The 11,339-nt window shown below is 57.3% G+C and overlaps 1 protein-coding gene across 2 annotated transcripts in view; it reads right to left on the reverse strand.

Annotated features, from left to right (window-relative positions):
• Positions 1-2,259, reverse strand: part of RTN4RL1 (reticulon 4 receptor like 1) — a 67,238-nt gene extending 64,979 nt beyond the window's left edge. For both annotated transcript variants that reach the window (XM_073316115.1, XM_073316114.1), the window contains exon 1: positions 1,797-2,259. In XM_073316115.1, the coding sequence (XP_073172216.1) occupies positions 1,797-1,809 (13 nt within the window). In that variant the 5' untranslated portion in view covers positions 1,810-2,259. The remainder of the gene's footprint in view (positions 1-1,796) is intronic.
• Positions 2,260-11,339: the final 9,080 nt, after the last annotated feature.

Genomic DNA, 11,339 nt, shown 5'->3' on the forward strand with positions numbered 1-11,339 from the left:
TATGCACTGAGAGACAGGCCTAGTGTCCTTTACTCCTGATGCCGGGGCTCACATCAAGCCTATAAATCAGATCCTGGGCACCTGAACTGAATTCAGCACAGCAAGGCACAGACCATCCCTCAGTGCGAGCCTGGGGAGGAAGTGCCAGGCCTCCTGGTGCCACTTCCCTGGCCTGTTCCACACGCACCCTGCATCGGACAGGGTAGGCGAGAGTGCCTAGTGCCTAGTGGAAGGGCCAGCTGCAGCATGGGCCAGCTGCAGCTGAGAACTTCCAGAAGAGGGGACCAATAGAAGGGAGTGGAGCCACGGCCACTGGAAACCTCCCCAAGTCCCCACGATGCCTCAGTGACCACCCGTGACCTGGGGGTTCAGGGCCTCAGGGCTCGGTGCTGACTTTGACCTGCTCCTGGCCTCTGGGCTACCAAGTCTTGGCCTGCCCCAGGACTCTACCAAGCCACACAGCCTGCCCAGCCATTGCTTTCTGCATAGCCAGTGGCTGGCATTGGTGCATGTGTGAGGAGGGAGAGGACCCAGACTTTGGCTTCTTCCTTGGTAGTGATGTCAAAAATCTTGGCCTATGATGTCCTAGTTTGTTGCCATGGAAATGGTTGTGATGTCACCTGCCCAGAGTTGTGACAATTGCAGGATTACACAGGCACAGAGGGGTGCAGCTGTGCAGGGACTCTTGGGACATGTGAGGGCGGCTGAGACTTTTCCCTTGAATATCGCCAAACTTTAGCGTTAGCTCGAAGGTTCCCCTATCTCACTGCCAGTCCCTGAAGCCCCCTTCTTACAACAGAGCCCCCCCCTTGGCCCTCTCTTCCCCTGCTTTTATTGCCCTCCTCCTGGGCCAGTCATCAGGAATTAAAAACCAGCCTGCGCCAAGGATCCGCACAGCTCTGCCAAGCAACCCGCCAGCCCCGCGGCGCCCAGGCCGGCCTCTAGCAGAGCCCTCTCCCCTGCTCCCCCAGGCCCTGGCGGCACCGCCTGCCCGAGGGACCCAGGGCGTGCTGAGAGGAGCGCCCCTTCCCCTCCTGCAGAGCAGGAGCTCCAGCAGCGCCGTGCCCAGGCGCCGAGCGCCTCGCCCAGCGCCCGGGGAATTACATCACCAGCGGCTCGCTGGAGCCCAGCAGCTCCCCATGGGGAAGGAGCATCTTGGGGAAGAGCCCGGCAGGTGGGGAGCGCAGCCCGGCTCCCGGCGCCGCAGGGGTTAACGAGAAAGGACCCAACTCTCCAGCCTTTGGAAAATTAATGAGCTACCCTGGCAAATCCTATAATCCCCGCGTCTGGGGCTGTGAAATATCGATTCCGCTCTCGGCCTCCCAGGGGGCTTGGATGAGAACATCCAGCTTCGGGCAGGGCCGAGCGGGGAGCGGGGCCGGGGCAGGAGAGGAGCTGGGGGGCAGAGACAGCGAGGAACAAAGGGGACGAGACAAAGCCCGCGAGTTCCCAGCCCCCCGCTCGGTCCCGCGAGCTCCCCCCAACTCTTCCTTGCATTAAAGTTTGAGGCCGGGGCGATGCGCCCCCAGGCCCCCCAGCCCCGGCGTCTCTCGGCGCCGGCGGAGCGCCGCTGGCTGGGGCTCCGTCCCCCGGCGCTGGCGCCGCTGGACCCCGAGCGCCGTGGCCGGCACAGCACCCTGGACAGCGGACCGGAGCACTGGCGCGTCCCGCCTGCTCCCGCCGCGGCTCCTAAGTTTGGCGACACGGAGCCAAGTGCCGAAGTTGAGGGCCCCGCGGGCGGCCCCGACCCCTCCGGAGCGCGCTGCCCCTGCCCAGGGCCCCGAGCCCGGACTCACCTTTGCGGAGCATCTTGGAGCCGGTGCCGCTGGGAAGGACGCTGCGAAACCTCCCGGCGCGGCGCCGATCAGAGCCCGGGGCCGGCTTGCGGGCGGCGGCGGCTGCTAATCCGAGAGCGCGGAGCCGGATCCCGGGGCAGCTGCCCCTGCAGGGGCATCGCGAGCGGGCAGCGGAGCCGGAGTCCGGGCTGCGGAGCGCGCAAGGCGGCGGCGCGGTGCTGGCTGCCTCCCTCCCTCCCCTGTGCCTGGCGCTCGCTCCCCTCGGCGGCTTTTAGGGGGGGAGCCGCCCCCCTCTGGGCTGGGCGCCGCTGCCGCCCCCCACCCCCTCGGGCTGCGCCTATAAGGGGCTCTCGGCGCGCCGGATCCCTCTCCCCGCTCCTCCTGCGGCGGCGGCGGCTGCGGGCTGGGCTGGGCTGGGCGAGCCCGGCCGCTCCCCTCCCCTGCGCTCCGCTCCCGTCGCTCCCGCCTCCCATCTAACGTTTGTGAAAGTGCTTCGCTGCCCAGCGGCCGCATCCGCCCGCCCCGGCCCCGGCCCCGGCCCCCCGGCCCCCCGGCCCCCCGGCCCCGGCGCCCCGGTCCCCTGGCGCCCCGGCCCCCCGGCCCCGGCGCCCCGGCCCCCCGGCCCCGGCCCCGGGGCTCTGGACAGGCGGGCTCGGCCCCTGCCCCTGCCTCGGATCCTGACCGGGGGCTCGCCCCCCGCTCCTGGCTCTGCCCCGGGGGCCACCGGCTCCTGCCCCGGCCCCGGCCCCTGCCCCGGCCCCGGGGGTGGCCCTGCCCGCACTTGCCCGAGGCTCGGTGCTCTAGGTGCCCTGGGCTCTGCCTCCGCCTCCCTACGGGGGCTTCGGGCGCCAGCTGCGCCTCGCCCCTGGGGACGCCCGGGCCCGGGCTGGGCAGGCTCCGTCTGCCCGGCGACGAGACACGAGTCCCCGCGCTGAGCGCCGGGGCAGGGGCCGGCTCGGGCCCTTGGCCCCAGCGAGCCCAGCGGACAGGATGGGCAGGGGGCTGGCCGGGGGCGCGCCTCGCGCGGACAGGCAGCTGCTGTAACTATGACAACGTGCCAGGCAAGACCCTCTCCCCATTGCTATGACAACGCAAGGAACCAACTCCCTCGGCACGCGGGATGCTCGGGCGGGCCCCAGGTGCTGGCCAGGGTGCTGGGGGGAGCCCGGGGCGGGCGGGCCGCTCCCCTCAGGCCGCGGGGGCTGCTCCTAGGCACGAGCCAGGCCCGTTTCAAACAGCCAAAGTGCGGGACTTGGGGCTGGGGCGGCCGCGGGGCTGCCGGCAGCAGAGACGGACGGGGGGCAGAGAAGGGAAGCCCCTGGGCAGGTGATCTGCGCCCTTCAGGAAAACCAGAGCTGCGGAGGGAGCGAAACACCCTGAGCGCCCCCCAGGCACCCCCAGTACCTGGCATTTCCTTCCCGTGGCTGCAGGGAGGCCTGCCCCCCCGGAGCCTGCAGCACCTGCGGGCATACAGCAGCTAAGTGCTAAGCCAGGAATCCGCCTGGCCGCCCCTGCGCCCTCCCTGCGCCCCCCCTGCGCCCTCCCTGCGCCCTCCCTGCATCCCTGTCACTGCTGGTCCCTGAATCCAGCTGGGAGCCAGGCTCCAGTCTGCATGTCTGCAGGGAAAGGCTCATGGGAGTGTCACTTGGGTAGATCTCTCTGTGCCACCCTTCCCCCTCTCCTTTGCGATTGCTTTCTCTCATCCCTTGTTCTCTTTCCCTCTCTTTGGCCCCTTCCCCACTGCTCTGTCTCCCCCTCTCCTTTTCTCCACACTACTTTCTAATCAGATGTGAGAGCCATCCAGAGTCAGCAGTCTGGGCTGTGACCAGTGAGAGCACAGGGCACATTCCCGCCAGCCTCAGTCCACCATTGGGAGGCTGCACGTCAGCCAGTTCTCACAGAGGCATTTTTGCACTTGAGTATTGGAGCAAGTTCAGTCTGAAGCCAAGAGAGTGGGGAGCATCGCAGAGCCTCTCTTTGTTCCCAGCCGGGAATCCCCCTGCCCCCCAATGGGATGCTGTCAGGGGCCTCCCAGACGGAGACTTCTGAGCACACAGACACCAAAGAATGAAAGATAGATTTGGGCCTCAGGTTGGAGGCTGTAAGTCATGAATTATTCTCTCCACCAAGGGTCTGCTGTGGAGAATGGTGGGGAGCCGAGGCCAGCAGAGTAGAGTTTGGGAGCTTCATAAACTCTCTGTCAACCCAAAAGCTAAGAGAGGCTTTGGCGGACTAGTTGGGTTGATTTGCCTTCTACACGGCCTTGATGTGGACAAACTGGAAAGAGTCCAAACAAGAGCAACAAAAATGACCCAGCGTGTAGAAAACCTGACCTGTGAGGAAAGGGTGAGACCACTGAGCATGTTTAGTTTTGAGAAAAGGCTCCAGAGCCTGAAAACAGTCTTCAGAGATGTGCAGGGCTGTTTCAAAGAGCACTGTGCTCAGTTGTTCTCCATGGCCAGGGAAGGCCGGACAGGAAGTCATGGGCTTAATGTGCAGCTAGGGAGATTTAGGTTCGATATGAGGAAGCACTTGTCACTCTGGAGCTGAGCTCTGGAGCAGGCTATCGAGGGAGGCTGAGGAATTCTCATCATTGTGGGCTTTCAGAACAGGTTGGACAAACACCGATCAGGGATGATCGAGGGCTACTTGGTTCTGCCTCAGCGCAGAGGCTGCGCTAGATGATTTCTCGAGGTCCCTTCCAGCCCCACATTTCTCTGAGCCTGCGATGTGAACATCACGAGGGTGGTTACTGTTCTTTCCACACACATTGGGAATGCTTCCAAAGCCCGAGCAGCCCAGTGACTGTACTCGCCTGGAATGTACAAACCCCTCCGCAGCCCTGGGAGCATGAGGGGACTGGGCGCATTGGTGGGATGGTGTGAAAGGGGGGTGTGAGATGAGCCCACTGTTGGACGAAGTCTGTCCAGGCACTGATTACTCAAGCGCTGAGTAAGACGGAGTGCAGAGGGAAGGGAGTGTGTGGTGCAGCTGTCACTCAACCCGTGTAGGGGAGAGAAGGTCTAATTTAATTAGTTTGTAATCAAATGTCTGAGAAGTCCAAATGCAGCAGCGAGTGTGTCAGTGTGTGACGCCAGCAAGAGGCGCCAGGCCTGCAGCGATCCGGCCTCAGCAAGGAGACCCCCTGGGCCAGCTGTGCTCCTCTGGGGCAGTGAAGCCCCAGGTGCGCAGGCTGAGAGCCAGAGAGACGGCCCTTCACCTGTGCAGTTACCAGGCGGGGAGAGGAAGCCGGGCCCAGCGTGTAGGGTAAGGCACCCCTGACTGATGATGATTTGCAGGAGAGAGAAGCCTCCGGACCTAGGAGAGGCAAAATGCAGAGCCCACTGGGGCCCCTTTATGAGAACTGTAATTCCTGTCCCTGGTGCTCCAAGACTAATGTGAGGGGGGCCTTAGAAATAGCAGTCAGGGGCTTGGGAGCAGAGCCTGAGCACTAGCCAGATGGTGCATGTGACAGAGGCCCTGATGCGCTTCAACAAATCCTGATCAATCCCCAAATCTCCTGCCCAATGGGCCTGTGTTTTCTTTCTCTCCTGCCCCATCACTGCTGGCCCAGGAGCTCTGTATGTAAATCACTTTCTCTTTTCCTGCCAAACTCTGCCTCCTGCCTGATTCACTCCCTGACCTTGCATCCCAGGATTGTGGTGAGGTGGGTCTCCAGGGAGCCCCTTCCTCCTGCCCTTGCCTCTCCCTGGAGCACAGTCCCATTGGTGAGGTTACAGTTGGATGCTGATGTCACAGACATAGATGGATTAACTGAATCCAGCCAATCTGTGGATCAGGGTCCCATGCCTGAGGGATCCTGACACCCGCCTGGTTTTATCAGACAGGGAGGGCTCCTGCTGAGCAGGGTGACCCATCCTCTGCTAGCTCACCCTGAGCCTGACAGACAGAGCTAGTTGAGCACCTGTCAGTGCACTGCATCAAAGCAGCAGCCTCCTAGGGGGCGGGGGCCCGGGGAGGAAAGGGAGGGGATGAGAGAGCAGGGCGTGGGGGTGCTGCAGCCGCAGCAATGGCCGGAGCTAGCCCTAAAATTCTTCTTGATGGGGTTTTTGGTCCATTGCCCCAGAGCGCTTGATCCAGGGATTTAGAGATCAGAACATTCCCAGACAGCTTGTTCCAGCAGAGCTCTATGGAGCACAGCTGAGGGGGGTATGGCACATTGCTTGGGGGATGTCAGACTTCCATCTGGTGTTTGAGGGAAAGGGTTAAGTGTTTAGGACCATATGAATTGTTTTCACAGGACCACTGTTCTCTAGGGCTCTAATTAGCAGGAGGATATGAGACACATTACTTTGGGTTCTGGTGGTTGCAGGAAGTTAGTCTGTCCAACTGGCATAACATGCCACACAATGACAGTCTGCCCAGCATTTCTCTGCTCAAGCCAGGGCAGTCATGGAGGAGCTGCTTTCCCTTCAGACGGGGCTGGGACTGAGGACAGGCCATGAGGACGTTTAGTGCTGTGGAGAGAAGCTAAAGGAACAGGCAGCCTTGTCTACACAGCTTACATAACTTGTTTTGAAAACATAAAGAGCCCTGAGAACAAGTAGGTCCTGGCACATGCTTTGGGATCAGGACTCAAGGGCAGGTATGAAGAGAGACTTGTGTGGTGACGGAAAGCTGCAGCCCCATGTAAGGGAGGGGTCCCCTGTAGGCAGTATTTGGTCACCCATTACACCCCATTTTTGGGTGCTAGGGAACTGGCAGCTCATGGGGGGGGGACCTCAGTGGTCCCTTTCAGGTAACCTGCCATATGGCCCAGCCTTGGAGAGGGGATTGGCAGAGGGGAATCCATTCACTGTGAGGGAGCCACTGGAAAAGCCATTGTTTTTTGTGGAGATGGGAGGCCCACTCCGGGATAGAGCATTCAGGAGCGGGACTGCTGGGAATTACTACACCTGTGACGCAGAACCCGCTCTGTCAACGCATGGTGCCAAGCGTACAGCAGGATCGTTCCTCTGTCAAACAGCTAAACCAGACTGGAGTGATCACTGGTGGCAAATCTCTGAGCAGGGCCTTAAGAACCAGACCCTCTGAAGGTGTTGTCATTGCCATCCCTGTTAATGGTTCCTTTGGCCTTATGGACACACGTCCCCTCAGAGAGTGGGGAGAAAGCACCGTTATAAAACCACCTGCATGACTACACCTCCAAGAAAGCATTGGCCACGTTGGCTACCAAGTTTCTGGAGTCCCAGGAAATGCTAGTCGCAAAGGCTTGGGTGCGCTACACTAGGGAAGCCAGAGTAACCTGCGGCTTCAGAAGTCTTTGGAAACTGACTCCTATGACCCATTGTGAACAGCTTCATTGAAAGAAAAGGAGTACTTGTGGCACCTTAGAGACTAACCAATTTATTTGAGCATGAGCTTTCGTGAGCTACAGCTCACTTCATCGGATGCATACAAATAAATTGGTTTGTCTCTAAGGTGCCACAAGTCCTCCTTTTCTTTTTGCGAATACAGACTAACACGGCTGTTACTCTGAAAGCTTCATTGAGGTGATCATCTGGCACATGTGAAATGCTGCACAACCTTGACTTCATACCACACCTCTCTGCGAAAATGCCCCGTGTCAGCGTCCCCGGGTCCCCCTGCTCCCCACCCGGACACTGCCCCATGTCAGCATCACTCGGGCCCCCTGCTCCCCACCTTTACACTGCCCCGTGTCAGCCTCACCTGGGCCCCCTGCTCCCCACCCGGACGCTGCCCCATGTCAGCCTCACCCGGGCCCCCTGCTCCCCACCCGGACGCTGCCCCGTGTCAGCCTCACCCGGGCCCCCTGCTCCCCACCCGGACGCTGCCCCGTGTCAGCCTCACCCAGGGCCCCTGCTCCCCACCCAGACGTATCTTCTTGGCAAGAACCCATCTGATTTTTCTTCTCTCTCCTTCCTGCTTTGAAGCCATTTCACCTTTTTTAGCTTTCTGAGGGGTACTGGGTGTCAGTCCTGTCCCTGAGGCCTCTAGCTCCTTCTACTTCTCTTTCAGCATGTGTAGAGGTGAGGTGCATGGAGAGGGGAGGTGGCCAGGGGTGCAATGGGCAGGGGGCACATGTGGGGAGTGTGACGGGTCGCACTCACCCCACACTGGTCGGGAAGGGTTAACCCTACACTGTGGGCTGAGGAAACCATGCCCCCTAGACTCTACTGGGCCTACTCCAGGTGCACTGGTGTAAAAGGGAGCAGCTTAGCTCATTTGGGGACTGACCACCAGGGGTCTGGACACAGAGAATGGCCGACACCCTGTCTCCTGGCAACTGATGGCCTGCCCCCCCCCCCCCCAAGGTGAGAGCTAAAGGGTTGGAGAACAAAGGACTCAGGTGACCTCCTGGCCCGGGAAAGGCACAAAGCCCAGAGGAGGAGGGGCTGGAGGGAGTTTCAGTTTGGGGCTGGCTGGAGACATGGAGTGAAGTGCAGACTTGGTTGTCTGGCTCACTGCCCCCCAAAATGGACCCAGCTGAGGGGTCCGGTTCTCTGCATCTACAAGCTCTGGTTTAGACCATGTTCCTGTCGTCTAATAAACCTCTGTTTTACTGGCTGGCTGAGAGTCACGTTTGACTGCGAAGTTGGGGTGCAGGACCCTCTGGCTTCCCCAGGACCCCGTCTGGATGGACTGGCTGTGGGAAGCGCACGGAGGGGCTGAATGCTCCGGGATCAGACCCAGGAAGGTGGAAGCCGTGTGAGCTGTGTGTCCTGAAGACAGTCTGCTCACAGAAAGGAGACTTCCGCAGAGTCCTGACTGGCTTCATGGGGAGCAGTTCCAGAGCATCGCCCGGGGACTCCGTGACAGCCCCCACTTCATGGGAGAAGTAATGAGGTGTCTTTGCCAAATCAGGCAACGATTTCACATCACAGGCCACCCCCAGAGCTCCGGCCTGGTGGAGAGAAAGAACCGAACTCTGAAGACTGCCCTGTATAATAATGTGACTGCCTCCGGCTAAGACCGGTACAAGAAGCTGCCCATAATCCTCATGGCAGTGAGGTCTACAGTGGCAGCTCATGGCTTTACCCCAGGGGTTCTCAAACTGGGGGTTGTGACTCCTCAGGGGGTCACGGTTATTACATGGGGGGTCGCGAGCTGTCAGCCTCCACCCCAAGCCCCTCTTGTCTCCAGCATTTATAATGGTGTTAAATACAAAAAAAGTGTTTTTAATTTATAAGGGGGGGTCACACTCAGAGGCTTGCTGTGTGAAAGGGGTCACCAGCACAAAAGTCTGAGAACCACGGCTGTACCACACATGAGGTGCTTACAGGAAGAGTCATGTGCATACCTGAGCAATGGTGGTTGCAGGGGAGCTCCCCCTGATGATTACCAACCTTGAGTATTAATGGATCAATTTATCAGTACGCTGCTACAGAACATCGGCACGATCCAAAAGCAAGTAGTGCTACACTTAAAAAGCAATGCTAAATTCATGGACAAGAGGTTGAGGGAGACTCTAAAAATCCAAGAGTGGGATGTTGGGGACCAAGTCCTGTGTAGGTACTGCTCAGACAAAGGGCATGTCCTCATCCACAAATGGGTAGCCCCAGTAGCCATAACCAACAAAGCTAGCCCAACCGTATACCAAGTCGAGCGGAAAGGAAAGAGGAGGAAAACCCTTAAGTGGTTACATTCCTCTGAGCCCAAAAATTGGAAAGGAGCTGGAACTTGAGCAACCAGAATGTACAGTAATCTTTATATTTGTTTGTTTCCTTTCAGGACCAGCACATCAATCATGCAACGGATATTTTATTTTATTTGTATACATGGATTGCTAAATGTGCTCTGCTACACATAAAAGAGGGAGAGCACTACTTTTGTAACACAGGGAAAGATGTAGATGTTACTGGCAATAGGTTATGGGAGGGCATGGATTTCGAGTCACCACATTATGTCATGAGGCCACATCACCATCTATGCCTACAAAAAAGGTCTCTACTGCTCCCTTGTAGGGAAGGAGGATGTAGGAAATGTCTCACAGGGGGTGTTGGCAGAGGCCAATAGCACCTATATGGTAATAGCTGACAAAAACGCTGACCAGACACGCTTTGTTCACAAATGGGAAAAGGCTTGCAAGTGGGAGTTTAATGATGACCACTTGGGCAATTGTTCAGAGGTGTTAAGAGTGCGAGGTGAATCTAGATGTGTCAGCATCAATTCAAACATTCCCTTGTTTTAAAGATGGGAGTGTTTAAGGTAAAGATAACCATGCAAGTGCAATTTGTGGTAAAGGCTTTAAATATAAAGACACATACTTCCTCTAATGTGTGTATAGTATAAGTCTGCATTGTTACAGTAACAGCAAGGGCATGTTTGACTCATTTAGTAATTCGTTTCTGTAATGTAGTAGATGTACAATGTGCAACTGTTGCGGTACCAGAGATACGAGTGTCAGTGTACAGGACACAGGCAGGTGGGTTGTAACTGGTACATATGGAGCCAGAGAGCTCAAACGAGTGGCCGTGGTACCGGACCCTTGTATAAGCAATGTAGGTCCTGTGATAGTAAAGGGGAATTCCAAAGGCTAATGCTCATTGAGCCAGTCTATTCTCTAAAGATCACTATGCCTTTGCAAGTGGCAGCAAGCAGCATTGAACCTATGTGTGCACCCTATGTTCAAACACTGATCTCGGGATGGGAAGCTTGGGTAAAAAGCATCTTGCCCAAGCCAAATAGGGGTGAAAGGGATGCAGTGGCAAAGTGGGTATTTTAAATTCAATTGATGCATCCTGGCTGGAAAAATATGTAGTATGGGGCCTGACAGGGCCACGCTGAGTCAGCCAGTGACCTCCTCATTAACCCTCTTGGACAATCTGGACTATTAAATTGTTAAGACCCAACCAAAATGGTTTGGTTGGCAAGAGGAGTATCATAAACTAATTATAGATGCTGTAGGGGTGTTGCAGGGCAACCGCTCATGGGCTTTAACTTGTGCTCAAGCCCAGTCCTGGCTGCTAACTATGTCTAGGAGCATTCTCAAGGATGGATTCAATGGAACCATCCCTTCAGAGCTGAGCAACTACTGCTAAGAAACGTTAGCTCTTTTGAAGCGATCCACCAGGCAGGGTGGAAGTGTCCATTTCTCATGACCTGGAAACCCACATAACCACCACATACAAACTATACTCACTGCCAGTGAAAGGTGGGTGTACCCCTTAGTCCCAATAGGCCTAAATGTCAACAACTCTGTTCTCATCCCCATGGACATACCAAATGGGTGCACCGAGATGATGCAGGATATAGTTGGGTCAACCTACAGTCCTGCAACTGGGACTCGGGTATTGGCTATACATGTACCACAAGTTTTACTGAGGGTCCACAGAGCTATTTCAATTTGGACCAAGGCAAGTGTCACTAGTCTCCAGCCGTAGCCATAAGAGCTCAGCCATTGTTTAGGTAAATAACCCCGGCAGATCTCTTCGAATCTGGTGTACCCGTTTCTGGTTAATTCCTTTTATATGGTCAGTCATAATCCTTGTGTCAATTTGGTTGTGTCATGTATACTCTATACAGGGGTGTAACATTGACTTTGTGTTTCAAATTATTTCT

The sequence above is a fragment of the Lepidochelys kempii genome, chromosome 17 (assembly GCF_965140265.1).
Source record: "Lepidochelys kempii isolate rLepKem1 chromosome 17, rLepKem1.hap2, whole genome shotgun sequence".
NCBI lineage: Eukaryota > Metazoa > Chordata > Testudines > Cheloniidae > Lepidochelys > Lepidochelys kempii.